Here is a 25552-nt window from a genome sequence, read left to right on the forward strand (position 1 = left end):
GTGGCTATGCCCCCCCCCCCCCTAAGTACTAGTCAGGGTGCGTGAGGTCAGCAAACGGTTAGAGGTTCCCAACTTGAGTGGGCAGGCAGCGATTTGGGAGGCCCGGTAATGTGTATCTTCGATGCGTCCGGCCCGTGGGGTCTGCACGGATTGGGGGGGGGGGGGGAGAGGAAGGGGGCGGGACGGCAGTGTGCCGGGACAGCGCGCGGCGACGCCGGCATGCTGAGTCAGCCGGCGTTGCCTGGTGCCCCGGCGCCGCCAGCCGGAGCTTCGGCTCGACGGATGTGTTGGTGGGCGTGTAGACGTGGCGCGTCTTTCTCCGCAGGGTGACTGAGCTGCAGGACTTTAACCGCATGCACGCGCACAACCTGGCGATCGTGTTCGGGCCGACGCTGATGTGGCCCGAGCAAGACTCGCCAGACCTGGCGCTTGATCTGATGAAGCAGAACCGCGTGGTCGAGGCGCTGCTGGAGAACATGTCGGCCGTGTTTGGGGCCCCGTGATCCGCCGGCGCCGCCGCCGCCGCTGACCGGGCCCGGTGGAACGGGACCGCTGCGCTCGGCTCCGCTCAGCCGGCGCTGACGTCATGGGAGCTGGTGACAAGCGATGCGGCTGGAGCACCGGCGGCGGCGTGCTGCTCTGGACGCGTCCGTACCGCAGCAGTGAGGCTGCGGAAGAGAAGAGGGGAGGCGTCGGCTGGGGCGAGGCTGTCCCGCGACGGACGCCCGAATGGCGTCACCCGCCGCAGACTGGTGTGGCGGGTGGCCCGGGGACCACGCATAAGACCCCTGGTCGTCCGTGTCGAGGTTTGCCCTCAGTGATCAAGTGGGTGTCTGTGATGCCGGGTGGTTCTGGCGGAATGATCTGCGCGAGAAGTATGTTTTGAGGTGGGACGACCGTCCCAGTCGCGGGTGGCGCGTCCGGCGCACACCGGCGTACCGAATCGCGAGTGTTTCCATGCGGAAACCCGCACAGAATCTTGTCTAGCTATTTAAGATAGTACATTGTTATGCTTCTTCTTGGTTACCACGTGCCTCGGCGCTGCTGCAGCCGATGAGACCGGGCCGTCTGCTGGGCCTGGGAACTTGTGTCAAAATGGCCGCCCGCCTGTCGGACGCCACGCCAACGGATGCCTTCCTCTTCCCTCGTCTTCCGATTTGTGGGGCGGCTCGTATGCCTGCCGCAGCGCCCCCAGTGATACTGGAGATTCCATTGTCTACATTTGTTAGCAGTCTGTATTATTGCTACTGTAAATGGATGTATATTGATGCTATATGGTGGTAATACAAAGCTCGGTATTTTGTCACTGCCTTTGGACGGAAAGTGCGGAAGCGAATGAGCGAGCGGTGTTTGGTGTGATCGTGGCACCAGTAGCGACGTTTTGGTGACAAGGAATGATGCGTCAGTTTTGCTGGCAATGAGAGCAGCACGTTGAAATTTGACCTGAAAGGCTTCGCACCCGCTTAGTTGTATGCTAGCATCAGGATTCCACTCTTGCGCTATCCGTGATCAACCAGGGCATCGCCAGCCTCGTGGCCGCCGGATCACGCACAGACGTAAGCGACTCGCCCCAGCGCCTCGGAAGTTCTGTTACTGAGCGCCCCAGGGCCCGACCAACGTATTATTGGCGTTGGCAGGTGGCTTTTCCAGCCGTGCATAGGGTTCTTCGATCATGCGGAAACTTATTGCTTCTGTTCCCGCGGAATCGATTTCGACTGACGCGCGGCACGCGGAGTGGAGCTTCCCGCTCTGACCCACGAACAGCAGCACATTTTAAGCCAACGACGATTTCATCGCAGGGATGATGACGTCGGAGCTGTTTCACTTCTGACCAATTTCAATACCCCTTCACCTGGTCACGCACTGGTTTCGCTGGGTGAACGCTCTTCTCCCCTTGGTTACGTTGTGTTTAGCGTTAAGCGTTGTGTTAAACCTACTCGTCAGTTCCATGCGTAACGGTGGCATATGCCTTGCCCGGAAGCTGTTTCTTAGGACGGCATCAGCCCCGCGGTAGTATCTCAGATCCGTCTTCTGTTCCGGACATGGCCGTCGACAAACTGCCGGACTATGCTAAATGCGTGGAAGCCATTTTATCGTCGGCATTGCGATCCGTCACCGTTTCAACACGTGAGAGAACATATCGCAGATGAAGACTGTGAACTCGCTCAGCTGCGGGGGGAGGTTTCTGATTGGCGCGCGTGGTTAACGCGCGCCAAAAATGAGAGAGAGAAGGGCGGCGGTCCCTCACAAGGAGTGGCGGTTGGACCCGCCGGGGTGCTGTGACGTCACAGCGTGGGGCAGCACGGGCCCGCTGTTGGGCCCGCGGTGCGCAAGGGCCTGGGGGTGCAGCCGGGTGCCACGTGGACCGGTCGGCCGGCACGGGCCGGGCCCAGGAAAGGAGGGAGCTAGCGTGCTGGACCTGTAGCTCACCGGGCCATATGCAGCAGGACTGTATTGGTGCTCCATTAGGGCGAGGCCGAGGCCGGCCGATGCCGAAGTCTGCTGGAGGTGCCACGAATTTGGCCGTACCCAGTATGGCTGCCCGATGGGTTTAAACTAAACGGGTTACTGGCGAGGGACGGGTGGTAACCGAGGCTGAATCGGCACGCCCCAAAGGCCCAGCTCGGCCATTCAGTCAGTTGACCAGCCGGCAGTTCGCTCGCTGCGAGAGAGGGGTCGCATTGATAAGCCAGACTGCACGTGGTTAGTGCACACCGGTGCTGTGGTGACCCGTGTTTCAGTAGCTTTGCCCGGGATACCCACTCTGCCACGGGGCGCCCTCAGGACAGCATCCCATCGGAGCGAACGGCATAAAACTGCGATTTGTGCGCCAGATTTTGGGGCGGGCATTCTTATTGGCCAGCATCGCTCAGTCACGTTCGTACACTAGTGATAGAAAAAAATGCCCGCTCCAGCGATACTTGGCACCGATATGCTGGGAAAATTTAAGACTCTTTCAGCATCGATTTCGCAAGGTGGGCTGTTTGGTGTCTGTTGGATATTGGATATTGGATATTGGTGGCTGTTGTGTCCAGTTGGAGGCCAGGCGGGGTGGGACGCCAGCACAGCCGATAGCCGTGCGACTGGCATCTGACTACATTTTGGATTCCTTACTCGGAACGGGTGGTAGATGTCAAAGAAGTAGATTTCGATGAGAATGCACGTGACGTGGCATCTGCCCTGAGATTTCCAAGCGGAGCGGTATGAGGTCGCTTTCTCTCCTTTCCTTGTTTTGCACGTTCCGCCGTCGGCAACAGGATACTGATCCAAGTGAAGAATGCTGGCTTGAAGCCGGTGAAGCTTTATGCCACTCGGTTCTGGGGGAAGTGTATGGCGGCCGGGTGGCAGCAGCGGCTGGCGGGAAGCGCCCACAACGGAAAGCCCGGTTCGGGTGGCCCGGCGCGCACCGAAGCAGTTGAACTGGATCGATTAGTTCTTAGGAGACTGTTCGACAGATATCGGGACGTTTTCGCAAACAGCGACGATAAGCTGGAATGTACGCATCTGGCCCAGCTCACATCAACACTGGACATTGCTCTCCAGAGGCAGTCCGAGCGCGACGGACTCTGTATCACTTGAGACCCGAGGTCAGGAGACAGATCGCTGAGATGGAGGCTCGTGGAATCATCCAGCCATCCAGCTCCCCCTGGTCTCCGGCAATCTTGATGGGTAAAAATCGAATGGGTTGTATTGCCTCGCAGTAGATTTTAGAGAACTCAATCGCAACGCAGTCGATGAAGTTGCGTACCTCCTGACGGTTAAAGATGTTTGGACCGTTCAGCGGGCTCAGCATATTTTTTATGACTTCGGACTTTAACTTTGCATACTGGCAAGTCCCGTAGTTCCCAGTGGCCGGGAGAACCGCGTTTACCATGGAGGATACACGATGGGAATTTCTGGTTATGCTGCTCTCTACCAAGGGCGCTCTTGGTTTGCTCTAGGCCTGATGTCGGAAATGCTGCATGATTACGGGTGGGCAAACTGTGTTAGAACATTATCCCTACTGCCCTCTGGCCTACATCGTCTCGGCAAGCAAATTGACGGTGAAAAGCTTCGAAGCTGTGGCCCTGTCATCGCCAGATGAAGTTCTTGGGGACACATTGTATCGGCCTTTGGCGTGGACCCCGACCCTGATAGGTGGAGGCAATCAGAAACTGGCCTCGAATGGGAATCAACGAGGCAGCTTCCTGCACTTGCTGGCATGTGTAACTACTACAGCGACTTCGTAGAGAATTTTCTACCGGACTTGAAGCTTCTAACGCGCCCTTGCACGCAGTTTCTGACAAGGCCGTTTCTCGTGGGAACGAACTTGGAGACCAGGAGTTCGAGGGATTTGAACATGCTCTATGCAAGGCCACGATTTTGTACCTTGTACCGAACATACAGAAGGGCTTCGAAGTTAGCACAGACGCATCAGGCATCGGTTTTTGGGTGCATGTTTTTGCAACGGGACGCTGATGGAGGCGACTGCTGTTTTGCTTTGAAACGTTTTTAGACAGCGAGACAAATTGACATATACCTGACAAGAAGGTTTTTGCGTTTATTTTTGCTCTTCGAAAGTTTCGTGCCTATCTGCTCGGCAAACCGTTCCAGTGGTTTACGGATCATTGCGGTCTCCAGTGGCTACGAGATACCAGGCATCCCAGGGGACGTTATGTCAGATGGATCGATTTTAAGAAATCTCAATTCACTACCCACTATCGACGAGGTTGCTCACGCCCGTCCCGCCGATGCGCTATCCGGGCCATGTTCATGGCGACTCCAACGGTTGACGCGTCCCACCCCCGCCGACGTCACGGCTCACACTGCGGCGGAGCTCAGCGTCGGGGGGTTAAAGGGCGCGCAGGCAGGCGGACAAGCCGCTGCGAGAATTGTATCACGAGCTCCAGTTCAACAGGACGGAAGGGAACACTTGCAAGCAGTGGCACCGGCAAGGTCTGGAACTGCATGGATGGTGCCTGCTGGTTCTAGAGCGGCTGACCGCTCGGGTACCCCCCCCCCCCCTTCGAGCACGACAGATCCGGTCATTTCGGTGCGAACAGGACCCTGTTTTGTTGCTGCGAGCGGGGTACATGTGGGCAGGGTCGGATCTAAATGTAAAGAACCATTGCCGCAGCTGCTTGGTTTGTGCCCGCTCCAGCGAGCCTCGGCGGCGTTTGAAAGCCCCGCTCGAGATAACTAGTCGGCCAACAGCTCCGTGACAGCATGTTGCCGTGGATCTGACGGGACCGTTTGGCCGAACACCAACAACAAGGGGGAATCACGTGAGTTGTTGAGTGCATTTGCGGGGAACGTTGCGTATATATATATATATGCATATATATATATATATATATATATATATATATATATATATATATATAAGGCAGTGTTGTTTAGCCTGCTCCTCATAAATCAACCAGGAAAAAGGAGATGAGTATCATGTGTCGGCAACGTGCCTTAATCAAAACAAATATGAGCAGTAAATATAAGGTTCGAATTGTTTTGGAGCTTTGGATTATAGAAAAAAAATTGAATTGCATATTTTAAATTTGAACTGAATCGTGAATTATTGATGTGTCTTGAGCGATTCACTCAGTTTAGCTCAGGGATAACGTTTTATCGTGCACTATGTCCCGTTGTCGCTTCTGCGCATACAACCTGTATTACGAGTGGTTTATTTCAATCAGTTCACGTTCAAGCAAACACATCATAAGCGCGGGTCGGTCGATGACTCTTCAATCTCCATCGGTCGTTTCCCGCGCCGAGGTCGAAGCCGCGCAGACAACCGCCGCACAAACCAATAAATAATAGACGTATCTCAGATTACCTAACACGCGTGCGGCATCGGACAACTAGCGTTAGTATCACAGGAGCGGGCTGCGAGTCCGGTCTGATCGGCCCCGGTGGCCTGAGGTCACCGCAGGTCAGCCCGGTCGGCCCGCCCGCCGCGCGGGGCACAGTCAGTCACTGTCCGGACGGCCGCCGCCGGCTCCGGGGACGCCGCCCCGTCCCGGCGGCGCGACACTAGCGCCGCGTCGCGGCCGTCTCACACGCTGGTGTCAGCGGTTGGCGCGCGACAGTTCACTAAGTCCGTTGTACTCGGAGTCCGTGTCGAGCTCGACCAGGTCCTGCGCCGACTCGGAGCGCACGAAGTTGGGGTTGTAGCGGCTGAGCGACAGCGTGCACGGCAGCAGCAGCTCGGCATCACCGAGTGGTGCGTAATCAGGGCCGTCAGCGAGGTGAACTCCTTCATGAAGCCCTGCAAACCCAGATGCCGTTAGACACCGGCCAGTCACGCATCTGGTGACGCCCCGCTTTGCAGAATGTGTAGGCGCCTTGAACAGCTTACCGTGGCACGAAATATATCGATGATCCCTAGGACTGCGCAGGCGAAATCAATGACAGGAATACGTGAACCCGAATTGCAATACGATAGCGATCGAACTTGATGATGTCCGTACCCGCACGAGTGACCAGCGAAGCACAGCACAGCACAGCACGGTACTGACATAGCACAGCACGGCACTGGCACAGCACAGCTCAACACCAGCTCGCTCGTACCTTGATCTTGTATCCTTTGGCGGTTTTAAGGATCAGGTAGTGGGCGATGCCCGACACCTGGAAGTCGCGGGGCACCCTCAGCGAGAGCGCGTAGCAGCCGTGCTTGGTAGTCGACTCGCGCACCATGAAGGCACCCACCGGCTCCTGGGAGAGCACCTCGAGTGCGATCTCCCTGCGGACAAACGAGGAGATTGTCAGGCAAACCGACACCAAACGCTCCACATTGCCCGCCTCCGCCTGCATGTCTTATGGCGCGTGGCGGGAGAGCAGTAGTGACAACTCGTCGTCAGGTGCGTGGTGGGTGGCCCAGCAGCAATAATCTCGCCCCACAGCCGGCGGCTACTCCACTCAGTAAGGACCGTTTCCGAGCAGAGTATGGATCCTGTATTTACCGTGTAGACGATGCCACAAATGCATCCTACCACCGAGCTGCAGCGGCGTTAAAATTCCAAACACCTGTCTTGCTGAAGTACAACACGGACCCTGGTCACCGAAGCCACAGAAATGCCACTACCCCGAAGTCCACCAGCAGTGCACTGCCGTGAAGCCCAACAACCGATAACTGAAATCCTGTTGTGTGCCTTTCCTCTGAAGCTCGCCAGAAATGCCCGAGCCTGATTGAAAAAGTATTTCGTTCGGTGTATGCGCCCGGTATGTCGGCCCGGTATGCGGACGCAGTATGCCGTCGGCATGCGACTGACCTCGGTATGCCTGCCTGGAACCAGGCGGCGCTGCGCAGCTCCACCCGCTCCTGGCTGGGGCCCTGCTGGTAGTAGGGCGGCGGCAGCGGCGTCGAGGCCCCGCTCGTGCCCTCCGCGTGATGTGACGCGGAGGCAGAGCTGGAGGCGCTCGACCAGTGGCAACTCTTCGTGTCCTCTCGCAGGCTGAGGACAGGCCGACTGGTTAGAGCGGCGCGGTCGCTTTTCTCTTTGCGGCTTGTACCGACCACGTGCACTCGATGATCCACACAGAAGCGGCGCAATAAAACCGGTTCCGCACACCACAAGAATGCCCCTTCAAAACTGGTACCTTCGAGCCCTGGTGGCACCTAATGCAAGCGATCCTGTTGAAAAGTGCATGCATAACACGACAATAATCGCTCACTTAACATCGAAGGCGACATGATCCGCAAAACTGGAAATGTCAAATGTCTCGGCGAGCAAAACAGCACGCCTACCCAAGAGATAAGGTGACACTGCGCCATCCACGCGGTCCGCCCGCGATCCGTTGGCGCGCGGCGCCGCTCACCTCTGGCTGCTGGCCGACACGGAGCGGCCGGCGGCCGAGAGCGGCCGCACATCGCCCTCGCTCGAGCGCGACTCCGAGTCGGTGGTGGACACGGCCTCGTTGACGTAGCCCGCCAGCAGGGGGCAGCGTAGCTCGGCGGCCAGCCGGGTCGGCTCCTGGGCGCCGGGCGCCGCCGGCGCCGCCGCCGCCGGACTCGCCAGGTTGACGTTTTTGCCCCGCGACAGCTCGCGTCGGCTAGGCTCGCGATGCTTGGAGCGCCGGCCCTGCGGAGGAGGCGGGCCAGGTCAGTGAATGAACGACTCTGGGAGGAGCGTCTAGTCAAGCTGCTCTAATATCGTGGGCAAACATGCAGCATCAGGTCTTGAAATGGTTATATTCCCCCAATCCAGGTGTTATCCAACCATTCTGATCCAACTTTTTGTGCCACATGGGTATAGTGCGGATAGAAGTAATGCCAAACATCGGCTTCCTCAGTCGTTCCGGAGTGCCATCATCAAAATAATAGTGTGCTGTAAACCATAGCTCGAACCAGCCTTTGAAACGCTCTCACTTCACAACCCGTCTCACTTTCCCGTTTCCACGACAACAATTACGTGTTTCTTAACTTGAACAGAGGCGGTTTCTGACAGAAGCTTTTCAGACACTTCCTGTGTTTGGGTGGTGCTATTTCATGACTGATAAGCTGTGGGGCCCGCGGATATACATTCAGTGCTGACAGGCGCTCTTCAAAAGGCGTACCGTCTGTGCTTAAGGAAAATTCCAGGGCTTCCGTTGCACAAGGAGACAAACACGATCTGGTGTGAGGGTAAACGCATGACCACCGATATGTGAGTGGCTCGGCTCGGGCAGCGGTAAGGGCGGCCTAGCAATGCTTAACATTCTTCCGAGGCTGGGTGGTCGGAGGCCGGAACTGAGCAGCCGGCGCCATGCCTGGTGTCTAACACACAGCAGAGGCTGCCGGCTCGCTCATCGCGGCAGCCTCTGTTAGGGTTGGTGGGCCTGCTCACACCTGACCTGACCGACACGTCCAACAAGTGGCGCGGCTAAAACAAACTGACCGTTGACTCCACCTCGGGCGAGAGATGGCACGCCATAAACGGGCACGTGCCGGTCAAAATGCTCCTCATTTTTATGCCAGTCTTGTCGTGCTGTATGACCAGGCTTGACCATAAAATCCCAAGCTCAGCCTCGACGCATTCTGTACACTTCCGCCGAGGCTTGGCGATAGCCTGTCCGTTGAAGATGCGTGGTCCCGTTGCTGTCACCTCCTCGGTCCGCGGGCGACCGGGCCAGCGACGGCAGCGCCTGTCCAGCCGCGGATATCACGTCCGACAGCCGGTCCGCGGGTGCGCCGCGCGGCCCGCCACCTGGCGTCCGTGGCGCCGGCGAGATCTTCCGCCTGGCTGAGCGCCGACGGCCGGGCCGACCGCGCGGCCGTCCGTCTGGGAATGCTCGGCTCCAATGTCGCAACGCCGTGTCGCAAACGCGGCAGCCAGACCGCCTGAGGGGCCCTATGTGGTCTGGCCAGCAGCTCTGATCACGGAACGAAGAGCCAGGCTCGAGCCGAGCTGGGGGCTCGCGGCTCAGGTCGGCTGGAGTGAACGGCGGCCGTGAATGCACTGGTGTGCTGGAGGCTCGCGGCTCGGGTCGGCTGGAGTGAACTGCGACCGCGGGATGCACCAGTGTGCTGAGGCTCGCGGTTCGGGTCTACTGGAGCGAACAGGACGGCAGGTGCCGCGGGATGCGCCGGTGTGAAAGCGCCGGCGCTGCGCATTTGGTGGTGTAGTGGCTCCTGTCGTTTTCGGCGGAGACATGGCGCACATATTAGTCGAGGCATGCCATGCTGCGATGATGGGCCCGGACATGTCTGACGAGTGCTTTAGAGCGGGCCAGCCTTGGAATACGAGTCGCTGCCAGCCCGTTCTGTAGTAGCGACGGCGCGCGAATCACGCGCTGCACCAACACGTTTCTTTGAACCGGCGAAGGAGCCCTCGGCGGGGCTTAAGCCCTGCGGTTTTGTCTCGGCCTTGTTCGAGATCCTTGCACATCTCGGTTTCCAGACGCCGCATGAAGCCCTACGAGATCCACTCTGAAGGCCCCCGCCACCTGCACGGCTTGGCATGTTCAGTTGCATGCACGCAGTGCTGCAGAAGACCGTCTGCATTCCTTGCAGGCTAGACAAAACTGGGATGCATGCTTGCACACATAGTTGTTTCGCTGTCCGATTTCGCACTGCAACATCTTGTGGCTAAGAAGATGAAGAAGAGTCCCGAGGCATTTGCCTGGATCCGATTGGTTCTTACTGGTTGGCCGTTTTCCAAAAACGGCTCGTCTTAACGGCTCGTCTTAACATCCGGGCAAGGTCGTGTAGAATGGCTCGTAGCGCACACAAAGCTTCAGCATTCCATCTTCATCATTCCACGAACCCTCGACTCCTCTACATGTCCACGACGAGTCGCGGTGGCCAAGTCCTCTACGGGTACTACGACTCCGCGCCAGGTGCCCCTCTTCTGCCCGCCCCACCGCCGGTAGGCACTCACCCAGGTGCGGTTGTTGGTCTTGTCGTGGTTGTTGCGGCTCTCCATCTCCCAGGCGGAGTCGTCGCCGGCGCTGCCCGGCCCTGCCAGGCAGGATCGCTGCAGGCGCGCCGCATACGCCATTCGGAACGCGTTGCCCACGATCGTGTTCAGCTCCTCTGCCTGCGGAGAGACGAGCGAGGTCAGTGATGCGGCTGGCTGTCGCGTGCAGGGATGGCACGGGTTGGTGTGGCGCTCAGGGCGGCAGCGGTCAGTGATGCGGCTGGCTGTCCCGTGCGGGGATGCCACGGGTTGGTGCGGCGCTCAGGGTGGCAGCGGTCGGTGATGCGGCTGGCTGTCCCGTGCAGGGATGGCACAGGGCAGTGTGGCGCCCAGGGTGGCAGCGTTCAGTGATGCGGCTGGCTGTCCCGAGCAGGGATAGCACGGGGTGGTGAGGCACTCAGGGTGGCCGCGGCCGCAGTGCAATCATCGAGACGCAGTGTAACTCCGCTGGCTGAAGTGCCCTAGAACCCTGATCGCACCAATGCTCGGTGGAGAGGGGTCCTGCGGCGTGAGAAAGGTCACCTTTGTGACCACAAGTGGCCACCAGAGAGGTCACTTCTCGTCCACCAGACCCGACACGTCCCGGATCTGGTAGACAGTGTGTGGGCTCGGAACGGCGTTCAGTCACGTCCGTTTCGTGACGAGAAGTCCGACCTGACCTCCCGGACGGGCAGGCTTTGGAAGTAGAACGCTTGCATCATGCGTTCTACTTCACATGAGATTAAACGCCACGCAATGTCTTCGTCGTTTTACTTCGCGCATTTATATACGGCTGCGATGGACATGACCCTAATCGCACAGATAGGTGGTCGTCACACACCCGGCGCTGTAGCACGGTCGCTGTGCTCACGGCTCGGTGCGGCAGTTTTCCCAAAAGGGGGATGTTCCGAACGTACAACCGGAAATGGGTTTTGTAGCCGATGAGCGCATATTATCTGTGTTTAGTCCTTCGTGTTTCGAACGCCAAGTAAGATCCTCGTTCGGATATACAAACTTTGACATTCGGCCCAACGATGTATCCATGTGCCCTACGCTTTCACGGACGCTGCGTGACCAGCTTATATATAAGAACAGAAGCTCCAAGTAAGAAATATCACCACGTACTGCGCTTTAGTGTCATTAAGAAGTTGCGTGGAAAACGACAGAATTATGGGAAAGCCGCGAGCTTTTCCAATTCCTGGTATGCTGTCAAACAACGCAAAATCTTTGCGGACTGATCAAAACTGGACAAAAATCATGCTATCACTTACAATATCAAACGGTAATCCGACAACGGCTAAATATTTGGCGAAGCCCACTGGAGCCCTATCTTTCCTCCAGGCGGTCCTGCCGGGTGAGTCACCCTTCCATGTCAGCTGTGCGGCGGAAACCGCAACTCCGTCCGAAACAGTGCGCCGAGTGCAACCACGCAGCAGGCTACAACACATCGCGGGCAGCGTAGCAGCTTTGTGAGTCACTCGCCAGGATGTACGGGGCGTGTGTTGTGGCTGGTGCTGCAGCGAGCACGCCGGCGTCCGGTCAAGCTGCGATCACTTTGATACTTTCCCATTGAGAAATCTTCATTCCAGTGGCCTCGCCAAACAATCTTTTTTGGACGATTCTCCCGCGGTGATGACCACTGTTGCACTGCAGGATCACCTTAAGTAAACTCGCGGTTGCAATGCAGGGTCATCTAAAGTAAGCTCGCTGCTCTAATGCAGGATGATCTAAAACGAGTCACTTCTGCACATTCAGATGACTCAGAGGACAACCGGAAAAAGCCATTCCCGCCGCCTTTAATGATTTAATGACGTCTGTGACGTCATCCATGAACCTGCCGTCCTTCCGGAGTCGCCCTCCGGACCGTCCACGGCTCCGCCGAGCCAGCCGCCGGTCCCGTGTCCGCACCGCGCCGGGCGAGGGCCGCGGGTGTGAGCTGCCCTCCGAACCGTCCGCGGCTCTGCCGGCCCAGCCGCCGGGCGACGGCCGCGGGGGTGAGCTGCCCTCCGAACCATCCGCGGCTCCGCCGGCCCAGCCGCCGGTCTCGTGTCGGTACCGTGCCGGGCGAGGTCCGCGGGTGTGACCGGCTGACCGCCGGCCCGGCCGGAGACCGCTGCCAGCTACGCTGCGTGGCAGCTGACGACGCCGGCCGCCGAGAACAATCCGGACCGTACCATCCACCGGCGCCCAACGCCGTCAGCAGTCGGCGGCCGGAACGGGGCTAATGGACCAGGTCTGGCCGCCACTCGTCGGCCGGCGACCCGGTCAGGTCGGCCGGCGCGCACACTAGCGGACGGACGGACATCCAAAGGCACGGATGGATGGGCAGGTATCCGGACAAACCGACGAGCGCACACCCGGAGCGGGTGACTGGGCTGACCGGCACGTTTGACTGACTAATGGGAGCACCAACGGCTGGACGGAAGAATAGCCGGGTGCGCCGGTTAGAGACGGCTGACAGTTCGGCCGTCCCCGGCCGGGACTTCAAACGGGCGGCCGCGCGCCGGCGACACGCCGACGACCGGCCGCCAGCGTCGCTCTCGCCCGACCGAGCGCTCTGGCGGGCGGGCGTCTGGAGCTCGCGCGCCGGCCGGACGCATTCCGACATGTCGGGCTGGCGTGTCGGGTGTCGGCGGCCCGACATGGCCGAGCCGGGTCAGCGTCGACAGGTGGGGTCCGCTCACAATGGGGCGGCGGCGACGGGGCGAGATGGGGACGCAGGGTGTCACCCGGCGCTGGGCGGCGCGCCGTCCTGTCGCATTGTGCCGTCGCAAGCGGCCGGCTGTGACAGAGGGCGACGTCCTCCGACGGCCAGCGGCCCAGAGGTGAGCCACGCGCAGACGGCCAGTCACACACGGCGCGGGTGGACGTCAGGTGCCACCTGTCGAGCTCCGACGAGCAGACTATCCGCCTTGCCCCACGCCTGGCGTGGCAGCGGTCACACCAAGTTTCGATGAAATTGGCCCAGTTTTAACAGGTGGCCCTTGAAAGATGATCGCTCCGGCGGCTGCGCGTCATGCCTGCTCTCCTCGGGGAGGTTCACCATTGCCGTCCTCTCCACTGGCTGTGGGCGGGTCGGTGACGGTGCATGTGCCGAGTGCGGAGCCGTCCGCACCGAATTTCTGCCACCCGGTTGTTTCCGGAGCGCCAGTCATCGCTCAGCTGGTGACCAAGGGAGAAGGGGGGGGGGGTGGAGGGGGGGAGGGGGGGAGGGGCAGAAGGTGACACGGCGACCTTGGCCGGCTGCGCCGCATTCGCCGCTGCGCAGGGCGCTCCGCCGCTGCAGTGTCTCGGCAATGCAGATGAGCCGTTTCGACACGCGGTCGTTTCATCTGGGCGCGGCGACCAGCGCCGAGTGCCGGAACGGGGGGCGTGTGACGGGCGGGGACGCGCCGGGAATGTCGACTGTCGGGACGAGTTTGCGGTGACAGCCCCGGGATGGCGGCCAGGCGATGGCGTGGTTAATTACAAGGCAAACAGGTCGTGTGACCTGACCCGTCCAGTTTCACGACATATGTCTCGCATTTTTGTCGAACGTGACAACACAACGGCCTCTGAAGGAAATCGATAATAGCCCTTTGGAGCAGCTAGGAAATAACGGGCTCCATCCAGTGGACACGTAGCGACAGGGCCGGCTGAGATTCCCCGTCACCCTTAAATTCTGCCCCGATAACGCGTCGTCCCCGCGGACAACAGGTGTCGGGCGCCGACGCCGGCGAGATGACTCGATAATTGGGCCGAGGCGGGCACGAATCGGACGTGGCCGGGACATTCCTCGGCCCGGGCCCCTGAGCGGGCCCGGCGCCGGAGCCGGACCGGCTGCGCGGTCGGCCGCTGACGAGCCGACGACCGTCATGTCCGCGCCGGACGACGGTCGGCGGACATGACGGAACCGCCCGGGACGTGACGGCGGCCGAAGGTCGCGCCGCGCCGCTATGCCGGTCACGTCGATCGTTTTTACCCGCGCCCGTCAGGTGGCCGTTGGGACGAGCGGTGTCGCCGTTCTCGCGACCCCGACCGGCCGAGAGAGAGGAGAGGTCGCTCCAGTCCGCGCGCGGCTGACGCCCGCGGCGCCTTTCACGGCGGCCCGCGGTCGCGCCGCTAAGCCCATCCATTCCGCAACATTAGCGAGGCCGCCGTGAATGACACTTGATTTGTATATAATGACGCTCCGGCGGCGGCGCCCTGAGAAACGCAAACAGGTCGGTCGGCCGCCGCGCTGCGCCGCCGCGAGCTGCGCCGTCGCGCGCCTGGGAACGACGACAAAAACGGCGCACCGCCCGGCTCCAGTCAACGGCCGTGTACGGCGCGCCGCGCCGGATGTCGCCGCGTTTTTGCCGGCCGCGCACACAGCGCCGCCGCTGTTGTCCGGGCCGTCACAACACGGCGTTCCGGCGCGGCGTTGCCCGGCGTGGCGCGACGAGGCGCGGGGCGTCGTGGCGCGGCGCAGCGCGGCGAGATGCGGCGCGGCGGCCGCGGCCGCGGGCCGACCCGTCAATGCGGCCGGTTACGAGCTAATTACACGGCGGTGGTGCGATCAGCGGGCCGGTCGCGGGGTCGGGGCCTGTCGCGGCGCGCCGGCGCCGTGGGACCGGCGGCCGGCGCCGCGTCATCCCGCAGCGATGCAGCCGCCCGCGGCCGCCGCGCCGCTGATGGCACCTAACGCGCCGTAATTGGCGACCGCGGAATCGATCCGTGGCCGCGCCGACCCCGGGCCCGGTGGCGCGGCGCCGGCGGCGCTCGCTGGATGCCGGCCGCATTGGGCCCGTCGTAAAGACGGCCCTAGCGGCTGCACAACCGTCTGGGCAGGCAGAGCGACAGCTGGGGCTTGAAGGCGGCATCGCCTCTGGCCCTGTCTGACGTGTGAGAACGCGGGAGATGAGGCAGGCTTCGTTTGTCCTGAGCGTTTTATCTCTGGCTTATTAATCGAGGTATTTGCCGCGGAATTCATTAGCGGCGCAGCCATCAAGACGTTTGACATGTCGCATACAGCATGCATGATATATTTAGCATCACGATAGCATGCACGGTGCACAAACAAACTCATGGTGTCTTGAACCCACTGGAGCGAAAAGCTCATGAGACGTTGATGGCGTGAATATTAAGGAGGACCTCGCCACAGCTAGGAGCGCTGAGAGACCTCGCCTGCGCATGGTACCTTCTCAGAGGTTCAGCCAGTGGCAGGGCGCGCAAAACTCTCCGTCACTTTCCCGGCAAGAGCGGCGCTTTCTCTGCGCGCCGCCACGCCGAAATGAAATATGCATTGTGGCTGGGCGCGGTGCGCACTTTCAAAAGAGCTCAGGAAACAGATGGCGCTGCTCGCTTATGGCGCCGCACGCGTGCCGCGCTCGGCGATTGCGGCACCGGTGAGGCGTCGCAGTCGTCAGCCATGCGCCGCATCCGTCAGCGCGGCGCCAGTTTCGCCGCCGGTCGTGTGCGGGTGGCGGCCGGAGAAGAAAGCGCCGCGCGGCCGCGGGCGGTCCGACGTGCCGACGTCGAGGCCGCACGCGACAAAGGCAGTCGCACGTTTTTGCCGCGGTGAAACTGCTCTCGCGTGCCGGGCGCCCTTCGCGCCCGACCCCGACCGCCTGACGTGTCCAGTTAGCGTCGTCGCCGCCGCCGTCTGTGGCCGGCGAGCCCGGGACCTGGCTCATCCGGCGAGCTGCCGGCCTCACGATTTCAGCGGTGGGCGGAGCGCTTCGCCGGCGCGCCGCAGCCGCCGACCGACTCCACCGGCCCGGCCGAAAGGCGATTACAGCCCGTCCGAGAGCCGAATTCCTGGGCGGCGGCGGGCCGGTGCGATTTCCGCCGCGCCGAGTCGGAGGCGAGATTCGGCGCGGCGATAGCGGGCGTCCGGGGCCCGGAGCGCGGCCATCCCGCGCGGCCCGAGCGTCGCCTCCCGACACACCTATCGCGCCGGATCGCGGCCCGCCTGCCCAAAAATACCGAACAATACGCCGGAACGCCGCAGGAATGCCAGCCCACACATTCAATGCTAATCGGTGAGGCAAGAGGCGCGCCTGCTCCACGTGACGGCTCGGTGAGGCGGTGGCGCTGGGGAGGGGGGAGGGGGGCTGAGCCTGGTACGGAGTGCGGCATCACGCGCCGCTGGCCCGCCGCGCTCCATCGGCGGGAAATGACTTCCGGTAGAGAGCGGCCCACCGGAGCGAGGGGGAGGGCGCCACCCGCCGGTCGACTCCACCTCCCGCCGGTTCCTGCCAGGCTCCAGCCAGGCCCCAGCTATAGTATCCACCCAGACACCCAGACACCCAGACACCCAGACACCCAGACACACACACACACACACACACACACACACACACACACACACACACACACACACACACACACACACACACACACATACACACAATCTGAAATGTGTTCGGCTCTTGCCGAACTCTGCTCGCAGCGCTGGATCTAACTGAAATTCCAGCTTCAATCACGCTTGCAAACTCCGATGGGAGTTTATATCCATTGCGAAAAGTCAAACTCTTACGCTGTTACACCGTATGTCGCAGCTTTGGATTCGTCACTGCCGTGAACATTTATTCCAGGTGCGGTCTCACCTTTGTGAGCCCTTTACCCGGAGCAACCCTGGCTGTGTCTCTGACATCGCCCGCGCCGGTCCAGCGCTAGCGGCGCAGACGGAGCGCCTCGCCCGCTGACTGCGACCGTCGGTTACGCTCCGAGCGCGCGCTATTGATGAAGAGCCGCGCTGCCGCGGCGCCACGGACGCCTGAGACGGCGCGGCCGACCGATACCGACCGATACCGGCGCGGTGCATTTGTCTTGTGACGTCAGCGGCGCCGGCGCGGCATCGTCTCCGACGCCCCGGGAGGCCACATTCCTGGCGCGCCGCGCTGCCGCCAGCGGCCGCCCACTCGGCGGCCGCGCGCTGCCGGTCGCACTCACGTTTAAATGGTCGCGTGGGAATGCAGAGCGCCCCGCTTTCTGGCGAAGCGCGGCCAGCGCGCGTCGGCGAGCGGCGCCGGCCGCCGCGCCCAGCAGCGGGACAGCGCATTCCACGGGCCGCCGCCCGGCATCCTTGACATGGATGGAGAGGATCTCCGAGCCGGTCCGGCGCTCCGAAAATGGGGTCAGGTCACTTGGAAGATTATCGCACCCCGATCAGCCGTAAACGTCAATATTTTGGCGATTGACATTCGTGGAAGCCCAGTGGCAGCCGTCTGTCTGACTGACATCCGGGGATAATCGCTGTGGATGAGAGACTCGTCCTGAATGCTCCCGGCCGAGGGGAGTGAGCCGGGTGGGGGGCCACCACTTGAACCCCTGCCCAATCCAGCGTCCTTTGTGCCCGACCCCCGCCGGCTCAAGTGCCTCTTCCTGGTTGGAATGCGACCATTTGCGATAAATGCATGGCCTTGCGAACGGTCGCCGCCGCGAACCTGGGCAATTTGCCCACCGTCGGCGCGCCGAGGCCTGGCCTCAACGTCCGGCTGCAGCGGCAGCAGATGAAAGTCGGCGCCGTAATGACGCTGCAGGGACGCGGAACAGCCGGCCCTGTCTACCGCTGACGCCGAGGACGGGCTCTGCCGCTCGCAGCGCATACCGAGGCTGCCGGTCCGAGCGCGTCGGCGATCGTCTACGGCCCCGCCGTCCTCCACAGACGTGCCGCGGCAGCCAGAGGCCGGGCGGCCGCCAGCCGGCGGACGGATGGCGCGCGGTCGTGCCGGCGACAGGGCGGCGGCGTCGGTGGCGCCGCACTCGTCAGGGCGGCGCGACTCTCTCCGGGGGCGGGGCGGCGCGGCCGAGTGTCGTCAGACATTCCAGTCCGCCCGCCCGCCCGCCGCCCGGCCGGCGCGCTGGCATGCGGGCGCCGCCAGCGGCCCGTCAGGCGCCGGGCACGCGCGGCCCCCGCCCGCCGCCGCCGCCGCCGACCGCCCCGCAATGGGTTGTGAACTATGCCGGCGCTTTCGGAGCGGCGTCCGCGTGGAAACTTTGCTCAGGGCCAGACAATGGGAGGCTGCAGCTCTGGCGACATTCCTTTCCCACCATTTGCGCCGGCCGATACCCGGCCTGCAGCGGCGGCGGCGGGCTCGACGCCGTGCACTGTGCAGCCGCCGCCGCTGCCGCCGGCTGTCGCCGCACCAGCTGCCGTGGCGTCCGGCCGCGACACGCTGTCGAAACATGCGGCCGAGGCATCATCTGTACGGCGTCACCTGCCGGCTTCGGCGGCACCAGCGACGCGCCGTGCTGAAACTTAACAGCGGGACCCTCGTTTCGCTCACAGCTCGAGGCGAGTTCGCCAGGTCGCGTCGGGTCGTGTCCGGTCGGGCCCGGCCGGGTCGCACAAGGGTCGGTCACGACACCCGCCACCGGCCACCCAAAAACTCCAGCCTTGCAGCCGGTCGGGCCACATTGCAGGCGCGCTGGGCCCTAATGCCGACCTCACGAGCAGACGAAGGTCGAACCGGTGCGCCGCAGCAGACACCACCGCCGCCGCTGGAAGTGGTGTTTTGCCGGAAAGGTTGAAGGAAAGTGCTGATCTTGGGAAGGTAATGCTAGCTCAGAGTGTTTCAAAGGCTGGAATAGCCAAACTGCACACTTTTCTGGAATTCGTGTGAATTACAAGTGGAATGAGTAGACAACATCAAACGCAAAATGAATGTTGATTGATGTCCGCGCGCCCTAAAATTCCCCGATATCTATCAAAGACGGTCAAACCGGATAATCTTTTCCGGTTATGTCTTGCTATCACCGTTGGCTCCGCATTCCGAATGCGACACGAAACCGGCAGGTAAGTTCCGAACCTGCCGAACGTAAATCAAAATATCCGTGGATGATTATGGGATAGATAATTATTGCGAAGTGAACGACCTTGTTAGGCCGGACGGTGATCGGAATGGCTCGCTGGAGCTGGCCCGTGCATCGCGACCGAGCGACCGACGGTGACTGACGTCGCGACCGACGTCGGCGCCGCCGCGGACCCAGAGCGACCAAGGCGCACCGGCACCGGCAACCGACCGCCAGCCCATCCAGCTCGGCCGAGAACATATCACCTCGCACGCAGACAGCTGACAGCGGAGAGCGGGCAGCAGACGGCGAACGGCGGACAGCGGACAGCGAACATACGACAGGGGAGGAGTGTGGCGGCGAGAACGGCGGACAGCGGACAGCGGACATACGACAGGGGAGGAGCGTGGCGGCGAGAGGGCGTCAACATCGGGCTCAGCCCGCGGCCGCGGCGGGGAGCATGTGTCCGACGGCCATTCAGAGCTGGTGTCGCCGGCCGCCGGAAAGTCCAGACCACTGACGTCACGCGTCTCACAAAAACGCGCCAGATGGGGCGGATACCGTAAAACAGGACCGGGTTCATAAAACGGGCCCGGACGGGCGCTGAGCTTCTTCGGACGGCCGGATAACAGCTGGACGGCATTTAATTGCTCCCATTGACGGCACGGTAGCGTGGAAGTCATTAGCGTTAGTGGCCACGTTTAGTCCGCGCCGGGGAAATTTGCCCTCCAGCGGACAAGCACGCGCACGCACTGGTACACCGGAAGCAATGTGGCATCATCGACAGGGAATTATCGTGCAATTTTCTTTGCTCTAAGCCTCAAGAGCACACATGTTGTAACGTAACCACCTATCCGTCAAACACCCTTCATAGCGAGTAAACAGCACGCAGTCATACAGCCATTTTCCAAGCAATTCTAGCCATCCGCTCACCGCTCACCGCTCACCGCTCACCGCTCACCGCAGTCCGCTCACCATCCTCTGCTAAAACCATGCGCCTGGTCATTAGACTTGCTCGCTAAGCCGGTTCACACATTTTCCCTGTTCACTCGTTGGGTGGTCGTTGAGTAGCCAACTGTTAAACGAGACATCGACCCCTCTTGGCAGCGAAAGCGGAGACAGCTCGAGGGTTTGCTCTGTCGCTAGCGTCCCTCCCCCTCCAGTGACCCCCGTACCTCTCGCCAGGAGATGAGGCGAAGGCTGTACTCCCGTCAGGGATCCCCCGCCCCTGCCCCCTGTGTGTCCCTGTGGCATTCCTCGCCCACAGCCGTGTCTCTGGCCGCGGGTGGTGGGCCCGCGCCAGGGGCGGCGGGCCGCGCCGAGGAGCCCGGCTGGCCCGGCGGCCGGCACGGCCCGGCGGTACGCAAGTCCTGTAATCGCGTGACGGGCGCGGGGCGGTGCCGGCCGCCGCCCCTCCGGCCGCCGCCAGGCCGGCGGCCATCACAGCCCCTTGTCCAGCACAAAAGGGCCGCCGCCGCGCGCCGGCCGGCCGCTGGTCGACATGGACACCCTTTGTTCGCTGAGCGGCACCGAACCAAAATAGGCCGGCGGGGCGAGCCACGGCCGCCGAGGCCCGCATGTCAAACTTCATCAAACGCGCATAACTCGGCTGCGGTCATTCAGACCGCGCCCCCGAGGAATTCCGGCACCATTCACGCGGCGGCGGACAATTCGATAAGATCGGAGAGATCTTTTGACCGGGTGCTCGACTTCAATAAACTCCCCATAGACGTGGCGCTTCTAAGGATCGGCCACCTGACTGATTTCTGACATTGATAGTGTGAGGGAAAGCAGGAGGAAGCGGCGGCCCAGCGCTGGCGGCCTACAAAGGATGGGATGATGGAGCCGACTGCCCTGAGACAGGCGGCTCCGGCTCCGGCGCCGCTCACGGGCACGGCCTCACCCAAGCGCAGACGCGCCTCAACTGCTGCGTCACTGCCGTAACATGGCATCCCGCTGCGTGGCCCAAACACGTAAAGAATGTCAAGGATGCAGAGGCCGGGGCGTTAGCCAAATACGTCTCCCCAGCCGTGGTGACCAAACACCTCCCTCCCAGCCAGGTGGCCGCGCGCGGCGGCCTTGCTGCCGCTCCTGTGGAGGCCGGACAGCGCGCGGGCAGAACCGGGCTCATCAGCGCTGTCCCGCTACCCCACCATTTGGCCGCGCGTTAAAAAGCTCCGGCAAAAACGCAAGCAGCGTCGGCAGCCCGCCGCGGCGCTCGGCAATGCACGGAATGCCGCCGAAAAACAGCGCCACTCCCCGCGCCGTCGCAGCGACGGCGCCGGCCGCCGCCGCGGCGCCAAAAACGCACGCCCAGGGACACCGGAATGTCTTCTGCACTGCACCGCGCGAGGACCCGAGGCAGAACCAGCCGACGAAGGTCACCAACGGCAGCTGGGCGGGCGAACTTTAAATGCGGGGTACGTGAAAGCGTCTTGTCCTTCGCAGTGCTATGTATTGCCGCATTAAAAGGCTCACTCACGGCGTTAAGCCCGACCTCGTTTGGAATCGACCGGGTGTTGGCAGGACGAGAGCCCATTTAGCTGATTAGAGTGGCTGTTGAGACGTGCATAACAACCGTTAATTTCGGCTGCATGCGTGATCCGCCTTCCGCGGCTGCTTTTTGTACGCGCGCCGCTCGAGCAAAGCGTGTCTGAACGCTCAGGCTCGTTCCATGCCAAGGGGTCCCAATAGTACAAATGTAACAAGTTCGTCTCCTTCCTGGCTCACCGACGTTCGGACAGGCCTGTCAGAAGGCACGTCTTCCACCGGGGAGCGTAACCTTGTGCTAATTTCGCAGATAGTTGGCGTGATTGCTGCCACATCTACCACGCCGCATTCTACATTTCTCACCGTACTGTTGTCTCAGCCGCGGTAGCTTTAACGAGATGCAAAGCCCAATGCTGTCCACATTGACGCGCAGACAATTTTGTCTCTCGGAGCGCTTGCCGTAGCCGAGACCCGGGGGAAGGAGGGAGGGGGCAAGAGATGACTCAAGCCAAGAACCGAACGCCTGCTCAAGCCAAGACCTGAGGGAAAGGAGATCTGGAGAGAGATGGAGATGGAGGATCTGGGGGAGATGACCCGAGTTGATCACCGAGAGCCAGCTCGAGCCAAGGTCGGGGGGAGGCGGAGATGACCCGAGACAAGCACCGAGAGCCGGCGCGAGCCGCGAGAGCTGGGGGATGTGACGCGCCGCCGCGGCCGCGGCCGAGTTCCCGCCAGAGCCGACAGACCGTGTGCTGCCGCCGCGTCACTAAGACCGCTCGGCGGCGGCGGCGCATCTCAGCAGCCACAACGGCACCGGCACCGCGCGGCAGTGCGGTGCCGCAGACTGTCTGGGCGACGGAGCGGAATCGTCTCGGTCACAGAACAGGCGCACAGCAAAGCCTTCGAGTGTGACTGGCGTCTGGGAGAAGGAGTACAGTCGTCTCAGTCACCGCCCAGGCGGAGAGCGAGGCCCCAGAGTGTCTGCTGCCTGGGAGAAGGAGCACAGTCGTCTCAGTCACCGCCCAGCCGGAGAGCGAAGCCCCAGAAAGTGCCTGCTGTCCGGGAGAAGAGGCGCAGTCGGAGCGATAACAGCTGAGGGCGTGGAGCGATGCTATTGAGACCATCTTCGAACTGCGAGAGCTAAGCGAAGCAATGGTGGTACGCTTAAACATGGAAAGGAATGCATGTTTAATTGTCGGCCACCTACGAGGAGGCGAAAACTATGAGCTCCCTCAAGCTCTGGTCGCATGACGTCACCGCAGACGACATGCACCATGTGGAGCCCCGAATCGACACCAAGTCTCCTTCACCGGCTTGCAAAGTACGAGGTTCCGTCGCGTTAGGACCAGTGGGCAACACCAGCCGACAAGACACGACCCGCGCGGAGGTCGCAGGCGCGGCCTCGACCTCCTTCCCGTGCACGCACCGCAGCCTGCCGAGTCATGCGGCGGCTTTCAAGCCACGTGCGCCTCACGTCTGCACGTGAGGCGGACGTTCTCATTCCGCCTTTGCGCCCTGTCACTTCACAGGATGTGGCGCAATGCGGATGTTGTGGTGGGCATGTTTGCACTGAGATCGCACCATCGCGGTCTGGTGGGCGTGTTCGTGCTGAGATCGCACCATCGCAGTCTGCATCCGGCGAGACAAAGCGCATGCTCATCCGAAGACGCCAATGAGTGACTGAGTTTAACGCCACGTATGCACGCAAATATTCCGTTTACAGTTACACACAAACTTCCATGCAAGGCCTCCTGAGCGGTTCCTCGTACCAGTAGGTACTACGCTTTCTTCAGCGTTCGGGTCGCGGGCCTCACACAGCAATTCTAAACGACCGGGCTGACCCTATTTCCGCACAAAAAGAGACGGCATAAATTCCTGAGAAGGTGCTATTGTTCTTATGATGCGGTAGCCTGTATGCCGGCGAGCTCAAAAGAATGAAAATTAAGACGGAACAATAAATTGTCGGTAACCACCGAGCCGGTGCCGTGGCTGGTCATGCATTCTCGAGCCCTCAAAGAGCGTCGTGGCAGGAGGAGAAAAGCAAATTCGTACTGGCACTGCCTGCCTGATTGTCGCGGCGAGTGGAAACGAATAATTAGAGGTTAGGTTCTGAATATAATTAGAAGGATAGATAGGATAATAAGGGAGTGGCGGTCGGGTGCGCGCGCCGAGATTACTAGACAAGACCACCGAGCGGCAGTCCAGCCACGTGGACGCTTCGGAGGGTAGGGCCTCCGCCGAGCGGCTGCGGATGGTGGCGCGCACACGTGTGGCATGCCTTGGCCAGTCGCGAGTTGCAGTAATGGGGTGTTCAAAGCTGACGGGAAAAACACTGCAAAGTGGTGTAAGCTATTTGCGGTTTGTTCAAAACGGCATAGCTCGGTTGTGTCTGCGAAATGCATTTGACCAGCACTCGAAACGAGCTGTGCGTTGGAAAATAATGAGATTGTGTGAGCCCTAAACAAAGGCATCTTTCCGCCCGAAAGAAGCAAATAATCACAACATGCGGAAGATTGGCGAACAGGATATAACTGGCCGACAAACGACCCACAAAAGCACGCCATTTGTAAGCGGTCGACAGCCCCAGACGCAATCGACCGACTGAACGTTCTGCGAAGCCCTTCCGAAGCCCGTTCGAATCGGGCAAGGCCCGCGGCTGCGAGCATTAGCCGGAACGTCTGGCGAAGCCATAAAGCCTGCATCGGATCAGCGCCGACGGCTCTCGGCGCGTCCGTCCAGGCAGCTCCGGCGGCGCCCATACATACGGCCGTCGCTAGAAAGTAGCGGCGTCGGCCGGCGCGCCACGAACTCGGTCAAGCTGCATTAGCAGTTTGGCGAACGAGGTAACGAGAGAGGCGCGAGCGAGCGCGCGCTGGCGCCGCGCCGTCCCGGATCTGGCGGCCGCTGACCTGAAACGGCCGGCCGCCGGCAGCGGCGCCGCCGCCGAGAGGACGGCCGAGCGGCGGCACGCACGCGCGCAGCCGCCGGCGGCCGCAGCTCGCCACCGGTCAACCGTATCGGGGCCATTGGGCGGCGGGCGTGGCGCCGACACCGTACACAGCTGGGCCAGGCGCCGACCAGCCGGAGCGGCGTCAGCTGTGCCCCAGGCCACCAGACCCACCTGCAGCTTCTGCGTGCGACCGCAGCAGGAGCACGAGTAGGACACGTAGTCGGCGCTCTGTATCAGCAGCGGTATGTTCTCCTTGGACGACGCGTAGTCGTCGAACAACTTGCGATAGCGGGCCCGCAGCAGCGGGCATAGCTGGTTGAAGTTGTTGCGCAGCTTGTCCATGACGGAGGGCGGCTGGTCGCGCGCCTGCTGCAGGTTGTTGTGGATGACTCGCATCTGGGCACCGTCCGTCGGCCGCTCGCTCTCTCACGTCGCGGTTCGGCTCTGCTCGCCGGCTCGACTGACAGGCCGCCTATTCGGCCCGGCCCCGTCTGTAATTTGCGCCGGAACAAATACCGCGCGCTCGGGTCGGCCGGCGGGCGCGTGACGTCACAGATCGAGTGGCGCGCGCGCTGGCGAGACGCACACAGCACTGCTCGGGCGCCGACCGCGGACTGTCCGGGGACGCCGGCGCGCCGCTACGCCGGGCGAGCGGCGCCGGCGCCGAGGGTAGGAGCGCGGCCGCGAGACAGATCCCTGCGCTCTCACCGCCACGGCCCGCGTGGCAAGGGCGCGGCGCAAGACGGCGGAAGGAAATGCATTGGCTTGGCTGTTGAAAACAAGCTGGCAAGAGTGCAGCAAAAGTTAAGCCTGCCCGAAAAACACCCGCAAAGATGCGACAGAGCGGCCGACTGTACGCGCAGTCTCTCACTTTACCTCCTCAATTGATCGGTTTCGCTTACCGCTCCTGTCTAGAAAGGAATGTTAACTACCCGCCGGACGGCGGCCCGTGGGGAAAATCTGCATTCTTTAGTACAGCTACAAGTCGATCAAGTATTTTTTACAG

At 61.6% G+C, this 25552-nt stretch overlaps 1 protein-coding gene across 1 annotated transcript; it reads right to left on the reverse strand.

Moving 5' to 3' along the window:
* Nucleotides 1–6041: 6041 nt before the first annotated feature.
* LOC119097324 (tensin-4) lies at nucleotides 6042–25123 on the reverse strand. The gene is made up of 7 exons (XM_037220372.1): nucleotides 24718–25123; nucleotides 10332–10490; nucleotides 7792–8054; nucleotides 7245–7427; nucleotides 6544–6715; nucleotides 6186–6241; nucleotides 6042–6150 (listed from the first exon to the last, which is right to left on the reverse strand). The coding sequence occupies exons 1-7, from the start codon at nucleotides 24940–24942 to the stop codon at nucleotides 6042–6044; spliced, it is 1167 nt and encodes a 388-aa protein (XP_037076267.1). The 5' UTR covers nucleotides 24943–25123.
* Between the last annotated feature and the right edge of the window lie 429 nt (nucleotides 25124–25552).

The sequence above is a fragment of the Pollicipes pollicipes genome, unplaced genomic scaffold (genome assembly GCF_011947565.3).
Source record: "Pollicipes pollicipes isolate AB1234 unplaced genomic scaffold, Ppol_2.1 Scaffold_4295;HRSCAF=5057_pilon_pilon_pilon, whole genome shotgun sequence".
Taxonomy (NCBI): domain Eukaryota; kingdom Metazoa; phylum Arthropoda; class Thecostraca; order Pollicipedomorpha; family Pollicipedidae; genus Pollicipes; species Pollicipes pollicipes.

Excerpts from the sequence above, each read along its gene's own strand:
- LOC119097324 (XM_037220372.1), bottom strand. The coding sequence starts at position 24,942 with ATGCGAGTCATCCACAACAACCTGCAGCAGGCGCGCGACCAGCCGCCC. Across the intron at positions 6,242-6,543 it reads CCAAAGGATACAAGATCAAG|GGCTTCATGAAGGAGTTCAC; the intron begins GTACGAGCGAGC and ends CTGGGTTTGCAG. Across the intron at positions 6,151-6,185 it reads ATTACGCACCACTCGGTGAT|CCGCTACAACCCCAACTTCG; the intron begins GCCGAGCTGCTG and ends GCTGTCGCTCAG.